Source organism: Diabrotica virgifera, chromosome 6, assembly GCF_917563875.1.
Source record: "Diabrotica virgifera virgifera chromosome 6, PGI_DIABVI_V3a".
Lineage (NCBI taxonomy): Eukaryota > Metazoa > Arthropoda > Insecta > Coleoptera > Chrysomelidae > Diabrotica > Diabrotica virgifera.
In genome coordinates this window covers 230,206,059-230,229,188 of record NC_065448.1, presented here as the reverse complement: position 1 = coordinate 230,229,188, position 23,130 = coordinate 230,206,059, and the positions used below count along the sequence as shown (strand labels likewise).

The 23,130-nt window shown below is 34.4% G+C and overlaps 1 protein-coding gene across 1 annotated transcript in view; it reads right to left on the bottom strand.

Moving 5' to 3' along the window:
- The window catches only part of LOC126886783 (juvenile hormone esterase-like), an 89,956-nt gene that overhangs the window by 5,494 nt on the left and 61,332 nt on the right, over nucleotides 1-23,130 (bottom strand). Inside the window, exon 10 of the mRNA XM_050653822.1 lies at nucleotides 5,825-5,957. Within this exon, the coding sequence (XP_050509779.1) occupies nucleotides 5,825-5,957 (133 nt within the window). The remainder of the gene's footprint in view (nucleotides 1-5,824; nucleotides 5,958-23,130) is intronic.

Here is a 23,130-nt window from a genome sequence, read left to right as displayed (position 1 = left end):
GTGTTCGGTTAACTTAGTGCGATATAAATAAGTGAATTACAGAGAGACTTTAAAAGACTTTTGAACTTTATTCGTGGGGAATAACCGGAGTGCGTTAATTGTTCGGTATTCGGAAAGACTTTAAAAGACTTTTGGACTTTATTCGTCGGGAATAGTTAAAGTGCGTTGATTGTTCGGTATTCGGAAAGACTGTTAAAAGACATTTTGGAAAGTACGTGTGTGCCGACCAAAGATGTTGCTACAAGAACTTACAGTAAAACAGCTCCGTGAACAGCTAGAGGAACGGGATCTGGACAGCAGTGGGCTCAAGATAGTCCTACAAGCACGACTCGAGGATGTCCTCACGAAGAACGGAGAAGACCCAAAGACGTTCCACTTCCAGTCAGCAGAACAAGTAATCTTATCGAAATTAAAAACTGTTTCTGAATCGATCGATGAAACTTCTAGAAGAAGCAACGAGAAACTTGAAGAAGTTAGTAGACAGAACAACGAGAAATTTGAAAGTGTTTCTCAAAAGATCGATGAAACTTCTAGAAAAAGCGACGATAAATTTGAAAGTGTTTCTCAAGTAATTAAAGACGTTTGTAGACGGAATGACGAGAAATTTGAAGAAGTTTCTAGAACATTCGATAAGATGCAGAAAAGTGTAGAAACCGTAGAAGAAAAGATCAAACAACTAGAGAGCATTATAACCGATACAAAAGTACAACCATCAGTTAATGCAGCAGCGTTAGATCCTGTAGTGAAAGATGAACTACCGAGAGACGAAACGTCGCATAATATGAGATTCAAATTACCACCATTCGATGGAAAGTCCTCTTGGTCCATATATCTTAGACAATTTGAAGCTATTGCGACCGCCAATCATTGGACCGAACAGGAAAAGGCTGTTTCCTTGACTGCTGCTTTGCGAGGTGATGCTGCAGATATATTAAGATCAATTCCTAAGGGTCAAGAAAATTGTTACCAGACCTTGTTCACTCGTCTAGAAAAACGCTATGGAGATGCCCATCTACAACAAGTATACAAAGCACAACTGCGAAGTAGAAGTCAACGGGCAAGTGAGAATCTGCAAGAATTTGAAGCAGATGTTGCTCGTGTGGTGCGGTTGGCTTATCCGGAGGCGCCAGACAGTATTTTAGAAGAAATTGCGGTAGATACCTTCGTCAATGGGCTGAAAGATAGTGAACTACAGAAAGCTTTACGACTAGCAAGACCGAAAGTTTTAGATGAAGCACTTGCTATTGCCTTGGAACACGAAGCAGCTAGCCAAGCTTCACGAAACAATCGAGTAATAACCGTGGAAAAAGGCGATAAGAGAAAAGATGAACGTTTGGTGGAAATGGTACGGAGGGTGATTCGTGACACGATGCCGAAGAGACGCATGAAAAGGGCTGGAAGAGTTGGTTCAAATACAGATGCTTCCTCGATACGGCCATGCAGTGAAAGTTGTAACCACCGGCTTAAAGTAGATGAACAGCTTTGCCCTGTGAGACGAACTACCGTCGTTAATGAGCAATGGCAGCCACAACAGTTACAAGAAGCCCAAGAAGACGATCCACGTATAAAAAGAGTATTGGATTGGATGCGTCGAGGTGAGAGACCTAGTTGGCAAAACATTAGTGCATGTAGTCCGGAAGTCAAGGCCTACTGGAGCCAATGGAATTGCCTGATACTAAAAGATGATCTTCTGTACAGAACCTTTGAGAACGATGATGGTACAGAATCTAAGCTTCAGTTGATTGTACCTAAAAGTAAAGTGTCAGAAGTATTGCGTCAGTTGCATGACGGTACATCAGGTGGACACTTTGGTATTACGAAGACTCTGCAAAAGGTTCGAGAACGGTTCTATTGGGTGAACTGTAAAGATGATGTAAGAAGATGGTGCCAGAAATATGAACTGTGTGCATCCGGTAATGGTCCAGTTGGTAAAAAGAGAGCACCCATGAGACAGTACAATGTTGGCAGTCCTATGGAAAGAGTAGCAATCGACATTGCAGGTCCATTTCCAGAAACTGATGCTGGAAATAAATACATCCTGGTAGCCATGGATTATTTTACGAAATGGACCGAGGCCTATGCATTACCAAATCAAGAAGCTGCTACCGTTGCAGAGGTACTTGTTAAAGAATTCTTCAGCCGATTTGGTGTTCCCTTGGAGATCCACTCCGACCAAGGGCGAAACTTTGAGTCAGCTCTTTTCCAAAACGTTTGTAAATTGATTGGTGTCAATAAGACCAGAACAACACCCCTGCATCCTCAATCAGATGGGATGGTCGAGAGGATGAACCGAACGATGGGTAAACACTTGTCCAAGGTTGTATCTGAAAATCAGCGAGATTGGGACCAACACATTCATTTATTCCTGATGGCCTACCGCTCGGCCGTAAATGAAACTACAGGTCAAACACCAACCTGCCTGATGTTGGGTCGTGAAGTTCGTTTGCCCTGCGACCTAGAGTTTGGCTGCAGACCTTCCGAGGAACATGTTGCAGGCGAAGAATACGTCGACCGCCTGAAGTTACGAATGAACAACATTCATGAATTTGCCCGACAACACATCCAGATAGCCAGTGACAGAATGAAAGATCAATATGATTCTCGATGCAAGAATGAAAGCTTCGAAGTAGGTGATCTTGTCTGGCTTTATAATCCACAACGTCGTCGCGGCTTGTGTCCTAAACTGCAAAGACAATGGGAAGGTCCGTATGAAGTTAAGAAGAAAATAAATGACGCAATATACAGAATTAAGAAGTTGCCAAACGGTAAACCAAAAGTTATTCACATAAATCGTCTTGCACCATATGCTGGCTCAAATGAAACGGAAGAAGCCCGAGTCCTCCAACAGGAGATGAAAGACGCCGCACAGCCAAGTTTTAATCAATTTATGTCAAATTACGCAGCGAGAAAGAGTGCTAGATTCGGCGTGACCACAGAAGTTCAGCAATATCTGTTTGGTGTTCCAGAAAACGTCTCTCTAGCCCACTGTGTTGCCCAAGACCTCGAGATGACTAAAGGAATCTCGTCCGTATTCAATAGAAAGTTCGGCCGCCTGGACGAGTTAAGACATCAGCACCCTAAAATTGGAAGAGTACTGCGATTGGAAGATGGTCCTCGATCTTTGCTGTATATGGTGACCAGGAAGTCTTACACGGACACGCCAAGCTACGAGAACATATGGCGTGCTCTAACTAATTTGAAGAAAACCGTGTGTAATTATGACATCCAAGATTTGGCTTTACCAAAAATAGGCCATGCAGTAGAAAATCTGGATTGGAAGATTGTGAGAAGCATGCTTGAAGTGATCTTCAGAGAAACTGGCGTACGAATTACTGTGTGTTGCATGAACCCGAAGATGTCATACCCTTCAAAGACAGTAGACTGCTATTTCTTCTTGAAGGGTGTATGCAGAGCTGGAGAGTCGTGTAGATTCCGCCATCCTGGGCCTTCATCTAGAGTTGCTGATCGGGACGCTCAGATCTTAAGAGGGGAGCAGTGTAACAAAAGAGAAATCTTGGCCGACCGCCGTATAACAGTAAACACCTCGAGAATGACGTCATCGAATGATCTAGGCCTCGGCGGAAAGGAGCAGGAACTTCTCGAACGTACGACCCGTAGGCGGAACACGCTGATAGCTAGAGATGGGCGTCGATTGTTCCAGAATAACAACTGGGTATAAATACGGGCATATTTGTAAATAGAGTTTAGTCTTAAGCTAAAGTTTGTAAAGTAAACTTGTATAAATAAATAATAAAGTCGTATATAAATACCCGAACGCTCGTTTTTGTTACAATATTATGCTTGATAAACAGAGCATCTTCTAAAATATTAGTATAAACAATTTACAAACCTTGCAACAAAATTACGATGTACATCAAAATTAACATACCAGTAAAAGCCAGTAATTCCGATTTGTCAATTTTCTCCACGTTCTTCCTTTCATCCTCCTTGTTGGCGGATAATTATGTCGATTATGTAATTATACGTCGATAATTATATGGAATATGTTGCTACCAACGAGAAATTATATAGAAACCTTTAGTAACAAGTTTTACCAAGGGTGTACTTTTTGTGTCTACCCACATTTAACTCAGGATATTACTTTTATTTTCAAAAATATCGGTAGCACCAAATTAACATTCGATAAAGGACTGTCTTTTTAACAATAAATAATTTTTGAAAAATTTTTGAACATGTAATAAATATGTTACATGGTAATACGCATTAGGTGGACATTTTTTACCCACCCTTGGGCGTTTAAGGGTTAAGGTACGTATCCATGCAAGGGTGAACCCCGCTCGGTGTACCTGCTCAAATAGATACAGCATGCGCTCCCTTACATATAAACCGCAAACCGGTTGAATCGAAGAGGGTAAGCGCCGAGCGGCGATCACCGACACGTATCCACTATGTGGAGCTAGTACACTGAGCGAGGTTTACCCTTGTATGGATACGTACCTTTAGACGGCTTGCGCATCTAAGGACTGCATTGCGAGAAATTAACAGGGTCTACGCTGTGCAATAGTAAAGCTTTAGAAGAGATGGAACTGCGAAAACTGTAATGGGTGTAATTAATGATTTTGATTTAAGAAATGTATGAAGAAATTACAGAAAATGTACAATGTATGTATCAAAAGTTGAAATAAACGCAAAAAATGTATCTGTCATATACTTACATCCTTTTTTTAAACATGACGATATATTTTAATGTTTGGAAAGTGTAAGATTAAAAAGTAAAAAATAAAAAAATATGAAAAAAATATTTTTAAGGAACGCTTTTCTTTAGTTACGAGTGATTGAAATTAAACTTATAAAAAAAATCAACTAAAAAGCAAAAAATAAAAAAAATCAAACTAGAAGGATTATTCGAAAAAAAAACGTTCGTTAAAAAAATTAAAAAATCTAACATATTCGTTAAAGAAAAGCGTGGGGCGCGTCTTCATCGTATAAACGGTTTGAGGATAGCGGTCTACGCTTTTCTTTAACGAATTTGTTAGATTTTTTCATTTTTTTAACGAACATTTTTTTTAGAATAATGCTTTGAGTTTGATTTTTTTTATTTTTTGCTTTTTAGTTGATTTTTTTTATAATATGTTTAATTTTAGTACGTCGTAACTAAAGAAAAGCGTTAAAGAAAAACTACAGCTCATAAAATAATTTGCTTATCCTTATCACATTCGTTTTTCGCATTCCAAAGTTAGTACGATGATGTAACTCAAGGAAGTATGTAATAGTATATTACATACCTAGCGGGAAAGTACTCTATTTCAGCCGAGCGGCAAGGTAGTTTACCGAGGTGCGAAGCACCGAGGTAAACTACAGGCGCGAGGCTAGAATGAGTTCCCGCGAGGTTTGTGTACCATTTTACTCACAATCGGTTAGTAGTTTATGGATTTCTAATACTCACAATCCACCAATAATAATTTCGTTTCAAATATCTGTATCCATTTTCATTATGTGATAAGATGAATTATTTTAAGTAACCTGTGAGATCGTTGCTAGGTAACAAAACAAGTTTGTTGAATCTGACATTTAGGCGATACACGACGCAATTAATTGTACATATAATCAAATTGTGTTTATTTTACAAAAATGTCTGATAGTGAATTTGAATGTACTTTGACAGATGCTAGCCGGGAAAGTAGTTTCCCGGCTAGCTGGGATAGTAAAGTAAGTAATAACTCGCTTCCTGATTACTTCAAAGGTTAGAAATCCATAAATTACTAACCGATTGTGAGTAAAATAAATTCACAGAGCAGTGTAATCAATCTACACTTCTACACGCGCTTGTTTACGAAAACCAATTGAGCGCGAAGTAGCTTACAAATATTTAATGAAGTTGGTCCATAATGTCAGGAGATCTTTCTGAACTTTTAAATCTTCTGGCGGGTATTCATTAATATTGCTGTTTTTCGACGATTGGAATAAATAATTCAGCTCCTCGGTGTGTCCGACACCTGAAAGTAAGTGTTACAATATTAGTTGTGGGACGTGGCATTAAAAGAGATGAAGTAACGTATGTCCTAAAAGTTTTGCCACAAAATTTATTGACTTAAGTTTTAACAAAAATATAATAGATATTATCAAGTTGCCTTCGGAAACTAAAGTTTGTTTATTTTGTCTACTGTCTGTTGGGATGTATTTATTTCGAAGTTTTTGCGTTAAGATATCGTATAAATTAGAAATATAACAAGAAGATACAAAAACGACTAAGAAAATATTACAATGGAAGCTGGTAGGAGGGCGAAAAAAAGGAAAGCCCAGGACTAGATGGTTGGATGACGTAGAAGACGACCTGAAAACCATGAATATAAGACAGTGTAGGAGAATAGAACAAGAGAGATATGAATGGAATGACATAGCCAGAGAGACAAAGACCTATCCAGGAACATAATGTCAAAAGAAAAGGAAGAAGATAAATTATAAATAAGAAAAATATCTACAATTAGGTTAGGTAAGTACAGAAAGCTAAAATCTGTCGAATATTCCACAATGAAAACACTTCACAGAGAACGATTAATAGAAGAATAATGAAGTGCAAGCAGGGTATACCATGCTTAAATCTACCAAAAAGTGGAAGACCACGTGAGTTTACTGCACAGAGGTCAGAAAGATTGATGAGAAGAGCAAAAAACCAGGTTGGAATGTAAACTAGGAGATTGGCTTGTCCCTACAGATCTAAGAGTACGATATCTTTCTAATTGAGGAGCAATGGTCCTAAATATCAAAAGAGAAGTAAATGTTTTAACTCTCAAGCGCAGCTTCACTTTGGCAATGAAAAATCATTATATTTGATGAAACATTTTATATTTTTTCACTTTGAGTAAATCTGAAATAAGAGGAAACGATATATTTTCTACGGACAAAGTATGGGAATGTCCTGACAATGACAACGACAATAACAATGACAATGAAAATGACAGTGACAATGTCAATGACAATGACAATGACAATGACAATGACAATGACAATGACAATGACAATGACAATGACAATGACAATGACAATGACAATAACAATGACAACGACAATGACAATGACAATGACAATGACAATAACAATAACAATGACAACGACAATGACAATGACAATGACAATGACAATGACAATGACAATGACAATGACAATGACAATGACAATGACAATGAAAATGACAATGACAATAAAAATGACAATGACAATATAAACACAAAACGAAATTTGCAGGTAAAATCCGTATCTGGTATGCAATTTCTAACAGGGGCGTATGCTGACCTTTTGTGGGAAGACTAAGATTGAAGCTTTGAATAGCCAGATGTATATTTATAACTGTCTTTCCTCGAAAGAGCTTCAGTTTGTCCGGGAACATAATGCTAATGACGATATTACGTTTTGGTCAGACCTAGCATCATGCTATTACTCAAGAGATACCCAAAACTGACTTCCACAACACCACAGACCCTTTGTTCCCAAAAAAGGTAATCCACCAATCTCGCGGCAGACTCCCACAATATAGAATTTTGGGGCCTTACTGTTTAGGAAAGTTTACCATGAAGGCTGGGAAGTCCAAGATGCAGAACAATAATAATTAGGATGACTAATCTGTATAATAACTCTCCCATCCCTAGAAAAGGGATGGGAGTATAACCGACCCATACACAATCCCTTCATAGACTTTCGACAGGCATATGATAGCATAGAAAGAAGCCAAGTATGGAATGCCATGGCGGAGTTCTCAATACCAACGAAACTAATTCGGATTACTAAAGCCTGTATGGAGGGTGGAATATCAAAAGTTCGTGTAAATAATAAACTGTCTGACAGATTTGAAATCAACGGTGGACTCAAACAGGGTGATGTGATGCGTTATCTCCACTACATTTTATCCTTGTATTAGAGAAAGCCATGAGGTCGGCCGAAATATAAACAGAACTGCTATCGGTTCAGTGTCCCAAGTTATTACTAGCTTACACAAATGACATTGATCTCGTTGGAGACTCCATCCTATCCACAAAAGCCATTTTCAACAAGGTGGAAGGAGCAACAAGCGAAGTAAGTCTGAGGATTAATGAAGAGAAGACGAAATATATGCGTATAAATAGAACGACACGAACAGATAGGATAGCACATAATGTGACGGTCAACACCTTCAATTTCGAAAGAGTACAACGTTTTAAGTATCCGGGGGCCGTAGTCACAGGTGACAACGATGTTACTGAAGAAATAAAAGACAGAATCCAATCAGCAAATCGCTGTCTATTTGCACTGGATAAGCTTATAAAATCAAAAAATCTTACAAGAAGTTCCAAGATCAAAATCTATAAATCCATCGTCACACCTGTACTAGCATATGGATGCGAAACGTGGACCCTGACCAAATCAAACAAAGAAAAGCTCAGACGTTTTGAACGAAAAATACTTAGAAAAATTTTCGGACCTCACTATAGGCTATTGATTATGTACTATAGAAAGGAACTACAACGTTAACGGGGTTTTATTATTTCATATGGTCAATGAATCTCTATATATGAAAAAACCGCGGAGTGCTACCATTTATAGGGGTGCGTTTTTGAGAAATAAATGAATTAGTCCCTGGGCAAAGGTTACATTAGGGTGAGTTCTATGCACTTTTGGTACAAACACGTCTACATAAAAATTATTCCTGGTTAAATTTCCTATCTAAATATAACTGTTTAAAGTCAAAGATACTTTTTTTACAAAAACATATTCAAAAGAAAATGCACAAAGAAACCGAAAAGAAAGAAATTTTGTTTTTTGTCCCATAACTTTTGTCCAAGGGGATATAGGTATAGATATTGCTTCATAGAAAAAAAACTTACATATTTTTTCTTTAAAATATTGTTTGGTAGAGGTCATTACGATCTACAGTTTTCGATATATGATTTTTCAAAATTCGTCACTCACAGCAATTTTGGGCAATTTTCTTTGTTATTTCGCAAATATTGTTCTGTAACTTTTTTCTACGCAACTTTAGGCATATGCAATGGTACATGTACGAGGAATAGAAATCAATTACCTTTAAAATGTTCTACTGTATAATGTTGTACGACTTCTTTTAAAGAGGTTATCTTTTTCAAGATTTTATACTTTCAACGAGTTTTTATGTTTTTTACGATTATTTTTTAAATTTCCCATTATAACTTTTTTTTCTACATTTAGGTATATATTATATAATAAAAAAGAAAGCTTATTCTGTTTACTTTAAAATGGTGTATTATAAAAAATTCTAGGATTATTTTTGAATAAGATATGCTTTTTCAAAATGTAATAAGTACTTGCAACGATATATGATTTTAGGATTATTTTTTAAATTTCTCATTATAACTTTTTTATGTGATTGTGTGTTATGATTGAATCTTATTTTTTATAGGTAATACTTTGGATCCACACCGAGAGAAAAAAATTCTTGACATAAAGAAACTTTATTAATATTTAAGAAAGATCGACTTGGCATATTGCCTAAGAAATATATCTTTGTATGTAAGATATAATTTTCTAAAATATTTCAAATAAATTATACTATAGCCAAAGAAATATATCTTAAACATGATTGAACTATCACTTTCTGGCAAACTTCAAACCCATTTATCAGAAAGGAATTACACTTGATATTAATTAATTTTATTAGTCATAAAAATATATTTTCTACACATTACAAAACTATTCTTTCTGAGCAATAATATTTCTTAGTAAGGAATATTATTATTTTACTATTAATAATTAATGTATTTAATGTTAAGAAATATATTTCACAGAGATAAACGTATATTTAGACTTAAGTTAATATTTCTTGAAAATAAAGTGATATTACATACGGCGAAATAAATCATTGTGTTAAGGTAAAATCATTATTTATTAATAAAACAAGATATAAAACGTTATTATTACATATAAATATTTTCTCCGCTCTTAAACCACTGGCTTCTACACAACAATAAAAGGATGGAGAGGCAAATCCAACTTCCTCAAATTTTCCTTATTTTGTTAATAGCTCCTTGTATATCAGCAATTCACTAAAACAAAATCGTTATGTAGAAAGAGTAAACTTACTTTAATAAAATTTTTTTTATAAAGATATAGATATTTATTTTGACAAATTTAGGAAATACAAAAAAGAACAAATACACGGCCCCACATAAGAACTATTACTATTAGTACTAATAATAATCAATCATATTTAGTTCAAACATGGCATTATTTAACCTACACATCTTTGATTATTTTTTTCTTTTTGTTAATGAAATATTAATTATTTATCTGTATAATATTAAGTCACACAATAAACATTGTTTAGCTAAAACAAGAGGGAAAATACAACCAATGTAAAACATTGAAGCAGACATAATAATATGTAATTTTCTTAATTTTTATAATCTAAAAGAGACAGCACACCTAATCATTAAGAAATTGTATTACGGGAAAGTATTATTAGTTTACATCTAAGTCATTTAATACATATTAACTAATTCACGGTTTTCGGCAATAACATTTCTTAACCATAAACATATATTTCTTTTAGACTAACTGATTTCTTTATCTCAAGTAAATTAACAGAAAACATCCTTAGCGTTGCACCCGCCATGTTTGATATAGCGTTGTATTGTATATTTTTATAGAAGACGATACATTCAAGAAACCTATTATAGTTGATACTCATAAGTATACACATTTTTAAAAAGGTACTTACATGTATGAAGTTCTACCATTTCTGGAAGGCCCCGCAGTTGGTTAATAACTCCTTTCTTAATATTGTTCTGAAGCTATATATTATATCATTCTGTCCCAGCTTTAAATTGTGGCATATTTCCCAGTTAGAATAATAAGCTCCTTTATTTCAAAGTCGTCCATCATTATACCTAAAAAGCATATAAAGATACTATTATGTTTCTTTTTTAACCATTGGGATACGAAACAATATTATTATTACATCTTAAATTACTCAATTTACTTTTATTTAATACCTATATATGTACGTACCTTCAAACTATCCGTTAATTTTTAAAGAACACCAATAAATCAAAAATCCATCTATATGAACATGAACATATCACGCCATCTTGACAAACACTGACGACTAAATCATAAATAGTTAATCTGCGCAATTCTTTTGTGGAAGAAAATCTCTTTGCAAGTAACATTTCGGCATTAATGACAAAGTTTTTATTTTATAACCACAGTTACTACAGAGGGTATTTCTGAAAAATTATTTCTTGTGGTTTAAAATATTTATTTGATTGCAAGAAAATTTCTTGTTCACAAATGAGGCGCGTAGAGCAACAGTGGCCTAACCCACATCCTACAATTTTACCAAGAACGCTTTAATTACATTAAAGTTTTCCCTTATTTAAATATTTTTAGATGCAGAGTAGCTCAACCAATGGTTGCCTGAGCCACTCTGCATCTGAAAATACTTAAGTAATGCATAACTTTAATGTAATAAAAGCGTTTTGGTAAACTTGTGTGATGTGGGTTAGGCCACTGTTGCTCTGAGCGCCTCAAATATAACTATGGATTAACTTAACATTATATTTCTTATACTGCAAAATATTTGTAGTTTTCAATTTAAGAAATAAAAACTTTAGGATAAAAAAATTAAAATGTAACCATTAATGCATTTCTTAATATTGAAGAAATTATCTGTAAGAAATTATTGAGTTGTGTTTAAAAAACTCGTTTCTTTATATGTGAACCGGTATGTTTAAGTTAATAGGATATGTTAACTTTTAAGAAATATTGCTCAAAGAAATCGGTGTTTTAGGAGAAAAGAAATTGTTCTCTCGGTGCACTTGACTCGGCCGCACAAACTTCAAAATATGGATTAATTCCAATATTTACCGTCGAAGCTTTGCTTGAAAAAATAGCATGTAAATGTACCAAAGGATGTACAAAATAACTGCGGTTGTAGGAAGATAGGAATTAGTTGTTCAATATTCTGCAAAGGGTGCATGTGCATGGGTACTAATTGTGGGAACTCTAAGATAACTGGGGTGTCAGAGGAAGATATTGAAGCTAATGCTAACGAAGAGATGGACTTTGATTTTGAAAGTTTTTTAAATGTCAACGTTTAAATAATTTTAACTAAAGTGATGTTTTCTAAGACTAATGTTTATGTAATTTTTGTAAAAGAAATAATTTTAAATAATACAGGTAAAAAAATATCAAAGAATCACTCGGATTCCATTATTTAAATATAGATGATAAACCATTTTAAAGAACAGAAAGTAAGCCCTCTTTATTGAGCAATATTTAGTATATTCATGTACCTACAAAAAAAAAGAGAAATTTCAAAAATAATCGTAACAAAATGTAAAAAATAATATTTTTTGTATATTAGTCATTATATAATTTATAATATATTATATAATAATATTATTTTATTTTTATATTATATTATAAAAAATCGTTAAAAGTATAAAACCTTGAAAAACCATAATCTCTTAAAAAAAAAGACGTACAACTTTGTACAGTAGACCATTTTATAGGTAATTGATTTCTATAGGTAATTAAAACTATAAATCCTAATTATCTCTACTAAATAAAATTTTAAAGAAGAAATATGTAGGTTTTTTTCTGTAAAGCAATGTCTATACCTATATCCTCGTGGACAAAAGTTATGGGACAAAAAACAAAATTTCTTTCTTTTGGGTTTCTTTGTGCTTTTTATTTTGAATATATTTTTGTAATAAAAAGTACCATTGACTTAAAAACGTGATATTTAGATAGAAAATTTAACCAGGAACAATTTTTATGTAGGTATGTTTTTACCAAAAGTGCATAGAAATCACCCTAATGTAAAATGTGCCCAGGGACTAATTCACCCATTTCTCAAAAACGCACCCCTTTAAATGGTACCACTCCGCGGTCTTTTCATATATAGATGTCCATTGACCATATGAAATAATAAAACCCCGTTAACGTTGTAGTTCCTTTTAGTTATCTTATTTTGAATATAATCAATAACCTACTATGACATTAAAACAAACCAGTATAGGATCAGAACCAACATCGAATTAAAAGCACTCTACAATGACACCGATATTGTTCGCGAAATTATATCACAGCGACTAAGATGGACAGGCCACGTGCACAGACTTCATAACGAGAGACTTGTAAAGCTGGTATGGGAGGAGATTCATACAGGCAAAATACCACTCGGGCGTCCCAAAATGCGATGGAGAGGTAACATCCAATCAGATCTCCGAAAAATTAACATTTCATTTGACCGTAGGTTGATGGAAGACCGAACAAATTGGAAGAAAGTTGAACAGTCAGCCAGTACACACCCAGGGTTGTAGCGCTACGTGTTGATGTTGAATAATTTATGAAAGACTGAGAGAAATTGATTTGAATTCCTTCCAGGACCTCATGAGAGACATTAGAAGAAACCTGCGTCTAGTAGAGGAGAATAGGCCACATAATAGGATAATTTATCGACCAGGGCGGATCTGTAAAAATAGTACATTTGGACGTTGAGAGGTGACTCAAATTTTTTTGCAGAAATTGCTTGAAAATAACTCAAATAATAATATTTGAGTTATCCTCCCTCTCAAAAATGTCCGGAACATTGTTTAAATAATCAAAATGTCAAAAAATGAAGGAAAAATTCGATTTTTTTCTTGGTTTTTTGATTATAACTTTAAAAGTATTCATTTCGGAGAAAAGTTGTACCGACATAAAAGTTGCATAATTAAATTTACTACAATATAGAACTGGTTATAAATTTAAAAAATAGTCACCCTTGTTGCACAATAGCAATAATTGCGAAAAAACTATACAAAAACAAGTATTCGCATTTTACGTTTTTTCAACCATTTATGCTACACTTAGGACCTTCATATTTCACTCAGAAAAACTATATGATACACTAAAACAATATTGCAAATTTCATTAAGATCGGTTAAATAAATTTTGCAAAATAAATTTTGCAATCCAGCTTTCGCAAAAAAAATTCGTGTTTTCAAAATGTTACAGGACTGAAAATAAAGCAGATAGCAAGTTGAATTTTTTTTGCTTATAGAAGTGTACTGTACCTTTTATTTGCAATTTGCAAAATTAAAATCGATTAACTGCGACGGCGTCAGGAATTTTTTTAAATTAAAATTAATTATCGGTGCTGCGCGCAGGACAGCGGATAGTTTGCTCTGATTGGGCATTTCAATGACCTTTAATAATGATTGATACATTTTAATTTTTATTACATTTCGATATAAATAAATAAATTTGTTTATTGCAAAATAAAAACACATACTTTATCCTTTTAAATAACACTTTTTTTAGCAAAAACTTTCTTCGTTCATATATTTTAACTTAGAGAATAAAAGTTTATTATTTTTAAACATATGCAATTGTTTAAACAATATTTCACAAACAATAATAAAATTAGTTTGATTTTTGTGGAATTAAAATATTAAAATACAACGAAATATAGAGTAAGAAAATAATATATTAGATAAAGATTAGAAGAAATTTTCGTGGAAATCAACTTGTGTGAATCGAACACCGCGGTCCTGCGCGTAGCACCAAAAATTAATGTTTATTTAAAAAATTTCCTGACGCCGTGGTAATTATTCGATTTTAATTTTGCAAATTGCAAATGAAAAGTACAGTACACTTCTATAAGCAAAAAAAATTCAACTTACTATCTGCTGTATTTTCAGTCCTGCAACATATTTAAAAAATGAATTTTTTTTGCGAAAGCTGGATTGCAAAATTTATTTTGCAAACTCTATTAAACCGATCTTAATGAAATTTACAGTGTTGTTTTATGATATCATAAAGTTTTCTTGGGTAAAATATGAAGGTCCTAAGTGTAGCATAAATGGTTGAAAAACGTAAAATGCGAATACTTGTTTTGGTATGCTTTTTTTCGCAAGTATTGCTATTTTGCAACAAGGGTGACTATTTTTTAAATTTGTAACCAATTCTATATTGTAGGAAATTTAATTACACAACTTTTACGTCAGTAAAACTTTTCTCACAAATGAACAGTTTTAAAGTTATAATCAAAAAACCAATAAAAAAATCGAATTTTTCCTTCATATTTTGATATTTTGATTATTTAAACAATGTTCCGGACCATTTTGAGTGGGAGGATAACTCACATATTATTATTTAAGTTATTTTCAAGCAATTTCTGCAAAAAAATTTGAGTCACCTCTCAACGTCCATCTCAAAACAGATGAGCCCTCGACTATTAATTGTAATTTATGATAACTAATTAGTATTTAAATTTTCTTCAGTAAAAAAATCCGATTAATATTTTGTGTCAAAACTTTTAGGACATGCGTTAAATGTGTGAAGCATCGGTAAATTTATGTTGAAATCATTTATAGCTCTGGATCCCGCGTATGAAAAAAAAGTTGATTAATAGCCAGCTGAAAATTTGTTAATAGCTTAATAGTCCATTCTTTCACGGTTTTTGCTCTAAATTTTAAAGAACCGCTTGGATTGACATGAAATTTGGCATACGTATAGCTTACATGTCAAAGAAAAAAGTGATATTGTGCCGATGTGTGCTTTTGCCCTGGGGGAGACTGTCACCCCCTCTTGGGGGTGAAAAAATATATGTCCAAAATAAGTCCGGAAATGGATAAACTGACTAATTTTAAGTAACTTATGTTCTATAGAGCTTTTTCGCCAAGTCAACAATTTTCGAGTTATTTGTGAGTGAATATGTTGATTTTTCAACAAAATAACAACATTTTTAGACTGTTTTTCGCAAATAACTCAAAAAGTAAGTATTTTGTCGAAAGAAACGTTCTTAGCAAAAATATAGCCTATAAAAAAGCAAAAAAATGGTGTACGAGTTAGGTCTATGGACCTTGTAGAACCAGAGTTATAGCCAATGAAAAGTAAATTCATATTCACCAAATTGCAAATAGAATATTTCGACGTGAAATATCCAAAAAATTAAGCACTTTTTGGGGAAAACCCATTTTAACTTTTTTAAAGTGTTAAAAAAAATCTTTATTTCTGTTTTTACAAAAAGTTTCTAGCATTAAATTTAAGCAAGTTACGCTCAAAATAAAGTTGGTCCCTTTTGTTTTTCGGGAAAACTACCCCCTAATTAGCAACTTAAATGAAATTAATCGTTACCGCTCCACAAATTATTTTACTTTGTTGTGTTTATATGATCTGTAAGTTTCATCGATTCAAAGTGCTTATTTTTGAAAAAATTTGGTTTCAAAGTAAAATTTTTAAAAATTTAAATTTTGAAAAATATGCTTTTTTTCAAAATAACTTAAAAATTGTTAGATATACTAAAAATCTCGAAAAACAAAAAAAGTCAGATTTGCTTTTCTGAATATCATGTATTTTTTTTGTTTTTCTGTTAGAAAAAAATTGATTAAGATTTGTTGTTTCTAAATTTGCATACATTCGTGATCAGTGACTCGTTCAACCCCTTTTAACTACAGCCCTTTCAATAATAAGGACTTTAAACCAATGAAACTTACAGATCATATAAACAATATATACACGAGTCAAGAAACTTGTGAAGTCGTAACGATTAAGTTCATTTAAGATACTAATTAGGGGGTGATTTTCCCGATTTTTTTAACAAAACCAAAAGGGACTAACTTACCCGCTACCTCGGGTAGCGGGTAGGAACTCCTTTGGACAGTCCTACCAGGGAAAGTGAATCAATCCCTGCCTTCCGCAGATTCCAGGAGTTTCCTGACCCGGGAAACTAGTACCTGCTTAGGGTCCCTTGTCCAGGGTGAAGGATGAAGACCACAACGGTATCCACGGCGGAGAAGAAAATCTTCGGTACGGTGTGTATGGCGGAAGTGGCGACCCCCGATTTTAGGGATGGTATAAAATCAAATACAAATGGGCAGATGGAGCTCTAGAGTCGTAGAGAAGACAGTCCATCTAGAAGAAAGCAAACTTGGAAATTAAACTCTGGCCCTGCATATTGCGGGTTGGATCGTAGGGCTAGCGACTCTACATTCGTAAAAAAGGAACTGCTAAAAATCCGAAAACCCAGCCTCGGAATCCGGACCTGAAAAAACCACGACGACATCCGCAACGAAAAGGGACAATGAATTATGGTACATGGAACGTCCAAGGCTTAAAAGGAAAAATTGAAGACGTAATCAAAGGAATGAGACAACACAAGATATCAGTATCCGTTCTTACTGAAACAAAAAGAAAAGGTAAAGGTATAGAAGAAATTGATAATTTTATCCACATCTTCAGTGGCGCACAAAAACATCAAAGAGCTGCCAAAGGAGTATCAATCCTTATCGATAAGAGATATAAAAATAAAATAACAAATTGGGAAGCAATAAACGAGAGAATTCTGACTGTCAACTTAAACATCCATGGACACAGAACCACAGTAATAGGTATATATGCCCCTACCGAAGATACATTAATAAACGAAAAAGACGCATTCCAACAAGAGCTTGAAGACACGATTTCTAAAATCGGAGATCAACGGGAGATATTAATGATGGGCGACCTGAATGCAAGAACAGGAAGACAGAAGGACCACCTAATTGTAGGAAACTACGGGGAAGAAGTAACCAATGATAATGGAGAAAGGCTCATTAGTATATGTCAACAATTTAACCTAAAAATTTTAAACGGCTTCTATCCCCACAAGGACATACATAAGTTCACTTGGCATCAAGAGACAAGACAACTACGATCGATTATAGACTACATTATAATAAAACAAAAATCAGAATGGAAAATCCAAGACACACGAGTATATAGAGGTGTAGAATGCGGATCTGACCATTACCTACTAATATCTCGAATCAAAATCCTCTTCAAATATGCAATAAATGAAACATCGAAAGAAGAAAGAGAAGAAATAATCAAAGAACCCAAATACAAACTAACTGGGCTATATGACGACAGCACCAGGTTCCTATACCAGAACAGACTGGATCAAAAACTTGATCAAATTGACCTGACATGTAGCACAAATATAATTTACGACAAAATAACACTTGCGATTAAGGAAGCAGCCAGTGAAGCATTAGGCATGGAGGAGATAACAAATACCAGGAAAAATAACAGCATCGTCTGGAGCAATGAACTTGAACAACAGAAACAAATAAAACAACAGAAATATCATAAATGGTTAAAATCACAAAACGCATATGATAAAACCCAATACCGCCAAGAATTAATCAAATATAAAAAAATGTTAACAAAAAATGAGAACAATACCTGGGAACAGATATGTAGGGAAGTGGAATGCCATCTCGGTGGAAGCAGATCCTCAGAAGCTTGGAGGTTCATTCGAAATCTAAGAAATGAAAACAGAAATAATACAAACCTTCAAATGATTGATTTAAAAAAACGGAAAACCCACTACAAAGAAGAACTTCAAGAAAATAGACAGGAATACATAAATACATCACCAAAGCACTACAATTTAAATGGTCAAGTCGTAGAATTAAATGACGAATTCGTTGAGAGAATGATTAAATCACTAAAAAATAAAAAAGCATGTGGTCCAGAAGGAATACCAGCGGAACTTATAAAAAATGGAACTGCAAAATTGATCAAACTAATAACCTTAATTTTCAACAACTACACAAATGGAGAAAACATACCAGAAAATTGGAAAACAGGATGGATAACCCCAATACACAAAAAGGGTAACAAGGAAGACTGCAAGAACTATCGCTGTATTACTGTAACCAGCACCTTTAGCAGATTATATTGGAAAACTTTAAAAGCTCAAATAGAAAATGAATATGCACCTATAGAGATCGAACAACAAGCAGGATTCCGAGCAGGAAGATCCTGTATCGACCACATCTTCACGCTCAACCAACTCAATGAAAAAAAAGTAGCCAGAGACAGAGAAATACATCTACTATTCGTTGATCTAACTAAGGCATATGATACCGTACCACTTTGTAAATTATGGCAAGTCCTGGAAAAATCCCCTATTAATATAACTTTAATAAAAGCAGTGCAACAATTCTATAACAATATCCAAGCAAACATAAAAATCAACAGCAGATTATCCAATAGCTTCATGGTGAATAAGGGACTACGACAGGGATGCAGCTTATCGCCAACACTGTTTAAAATCTATATAAATGAGGTCTTGCATAAGTGGCGCAAATCGTGTTCTGGAATGGGGATACAGCTAAACGACGACTCAACATTATACACACTGCATTTTGCTGACGATCAGGTGGTGATTGCCCAGGATAAAGATGATCTAATATTTATGACAAACCGGCTGTTTCGAGAATACAAAAAATGGGGCCTATACGTTAATATGAAGAAAACCAAATATATGTGTATAGGAGGACAGAAAAGTGAGTTACATCTAGAGGATGATATGGTTATCGAGCCAAGCTCTGATTATGTATACCTTGGAACGAGAATCCAACAAAGTGGAAGGACAGAATTCGAAATAGAGGAAAGAATTATGAAAGGAAAGAAGGTAATAGGAGCTTTGAACTCGCTACTTTGGTCAAAAACCATATCAAAAGAAAAGAAAACACAGCTTTATAATAGCATCTTTAAAAGCGTGGTACTGTATGGATGTGAAACCTGGCAACTGAATAAGCGAACAGAACAGAAGTTGCTTGCACTGGAAATGGACTTCTGGCGAAGATCGGCCTGCATCTCCAGAGTCTCACATATAACGAATGAACGGGTACGAGATGTTATGAATAGAAAAACAAACATAATTGAAGAAGTCCAACAAAAACAACTTTGTTGGTATGGCCATGTACAAAGAATGGAGGAACATCGACTCCCAAAGCTAATAATGGAATGGCAACCCCCGGAAAGAAGGAAAAGGGGCAGACCGAAAACAACCTGGATAAGTGGAATCCAGAAAGCCATATCTGAGAGAGATCTCCGACCAGGAGATTGGACAGTAGGGTGGGTCGAATTTTTCAAATCGAGCAAAACAAGTATGGGTATGAATCGGAAGTTGCATTAGACTATTAGAAACAGTATAAAAATAATATAAAATATATCACATATATATGTTTTAGCTCTCTACCGGGACTTGAAATTTCCCATAAATGGAAATTTTCGACTTGACTTTCGAATTAGTTTTACAAAATAAAACAAAGTTGTATTCATCTAAATTGTTGGTTCTAAAGAAAATTAATGTGTGTTACGCTACTGATGAGCTGTTGTCACTAGTTGCACGCATGCGCGAGCGAGATTGCTAGACTGACCTTTCACCTAATTTCGTAGAAATCGCAGTACAGTACAGGAGTACAGTTTTGTCTGAACAGGTCGGCAGATCACTATTGTTTTTGTATGATTTGTTGTCGGATTTGGCATAATTGAAACTGCTTCGTGTTGTGTGCTGTATTATTGCCGTAATAACTTTTAATAACTAATTAGTTTATTGAATATAGATGGGTATAAGTGTGTTTGTAAAATGAGTTCAAAACTTTTAAAAATTCGAAGTAAAGTGCGCTGCCCTATATTTGGAATACCGTCTGAACTATTTTCAAGTGTTTTACCTACTGTTAGTGACATAATAAGGTGTATATTATATGTGCGATATGATTTGCAAGAACAAAACTCCGGTAAACAGCCGCCTATAACCGAAGTTATAGGCGGTAGACCTGGGCTTCTTTAGCTTCAATTCCAACTGTAAGCTCAAAACGCATTAAGGACCTTCTTAAAAGGTATTATGATGAACATTTGAAGTTAATTCGATATCCAAAAACAAAAATGTCTGATACTTACACAGAAAAAGTGGACGCTTTCCGAGAAACTTCCATGACAAGACTTTTTGACATTGCATCGTGTAAATGCGTGACTTTTGATTTTTGCAAGTGCCTTAAGAATCATAAAGTACCTATTATCGAGCCTCATTTCCTATTAGACCAGAGGAAAGAAAGAAAAATGATGATAACAGGCGTCGATAAAAATACTACCATTAAATTACAGCGCGCATTGCGATAGAAGTCCTTGCAAAAAAAAGAGAGATGTCCGAAATGAGTAAGAATATTTCAGAAGCACATGTTGATATTGTTGACGTTGATACGGAACCTATACCTTCAACATCAACTTCAGAGTCTAATAAGACCTATAATACATTACGTCTCCCAAAACTCGCAAGAATCTGCGATAGATATGGAGTTTCAAACCGATCCGCGACTGCTATTGCTACTGCAGTGTTACAAGATGTCGGTCTAGTGTCCTCCGAAGAGAACTTTTGGTTATAGATAAAAGCAAGGTACGTCGAGCACGAAATAAAGCAAGGGAACATCTACAAAGTAATATAAACCAAAGCGTTCTAGAAAGTATTTACGTATTTCAATGGGAGAAAAGATAAAACCTTAACGATCGACAAGAAAAATGATCGTTCTTATCGAAAACTGGTATCAAAAGAACATATCTCTATCAAAGGCCAACTAAACTCACAATATTTAGGACATACGACATCAGTAATTGGAACCGGAAAAGGCATATGTGATTCTCTTCTTATCTTACTTTCAACCAATAATGTGAAGTTAGATATGCTGAAATGTATAGGATGTGACGGTACTAAAACGAATACTGGATGGAAGTCTGGAGCAATTCGATTTATAAAGTTACGTCTACAAAAGTCTCTTCAATGGTTTATTTGCCTACTACATGCAAACGAATTGCCTCTAAGACATGTATTTAGTGTATTGGAGAGGCGAACCAGCGGACCTGATGGATTCACTGGGCCTATCGGAAAGGCACTGGAAACCTGCGACCATCTCTGTGTTAAAGCATTCATCTCTTTCTCCGGCAACCTTATTTCTCAAAAAGAAGATGTGATAAAATCTTTAAGCACAATCTTTAAGAAATGTGTGAGGCAGTATCATTGGGTGTGTGAAGCGACGAACTCACTAACAGGCAGCCTGGCAATATGTCACATTCTCGCTGGCTTACTTACAACGGACAACCGCATATTACGCCTTTACATTGGAACCATTGACCCATCTGAAGAACTACAGACACTAGTTGATTATATCATGAAAGTATATGCTCCCGTATGGTTCCACATCAAAGGGCAACCTTCGTGTGAAATGGGTCCCAAACATATTTTTAAATTAATTCAATACTCCAGATGTTCATCAGATAAACTGAAAATAGTTGTTGATCCAGTAATACAACGTAATGCATTTTTTGCCCATCCAGAGAATCTTTTGCTTGCTATGATTACAGACAACAGAGGTTTCATCAAAGAATTAGGTCTCAGACGTATCATAAAAGCAAGAAAGGAATCAGGCAATAAGTTAAGAGTGTTTAAAGTTCCGAAACTAAATTTCAATGCAACAGACTACATTGAAATGATACACTGGGCCGATTTACTACTAACGTCACCTCCCTTACTAGGAGACATTACTAACTCAACTCTTGTGGATACGCTGTCAAACATATGTTCAATTAAAATAGAATTTTCAAAATTTCCCTGTCATACTCAAGCAGTTGAACGTTGTGTAAAACTGGTAACTGAGGCATCTATCACTGTAGCAGGTGAAAAGGCTCGTGATGGATTAATCCGCACCATACTTGAGTCTAGAGGTCTTATGCCATCTTTTGATTGTAAAGCCGAATTTAAGTGTTAACATTGCAATTTTACTCACAGTTTATTATATTTTTAACTTAAAATCTTATATTTACTGTACATAGTTTTTTTCTGGAATTGTCAAAAATGTATGTTTTATTAATAATAAATATTATTATTTTTTAAACAGCTTGTTTAAATTTTATTTTACCGTTTAAAAATCATAGAAAAAAAATTTAAAAATCTGACATTTCAAACGCAGGTAGAGGGCTATAAACTATATTGAGTTAAAAAACTAAAAGCATGATCTCAAACTATTCAGTATTGTGCAACTTTTGAAACCTACCCACCTATAAAATTTGAAAAAAAAAATTTTTTTTACAAAATCGACCCACCCTATTGGACAGATCGACGCGGCTGGAGAATAGGAACCGGAAGGTGCAGGACGCTATAAACCGGTGTTATATATATAAAAGGGACTAACTTTATTTTGAGCGTAACTGGTTTAATTTTGATGCTAGAATTTTTTTTTATAAAACAAAAATGAAGCTTTTTTTAAACACTTTAAATAAGTTGTAATAAGTTTTCCCCGAAATGTGCTTCATTTTTGGTTATTTCACGTTAAAATATTCCATTTG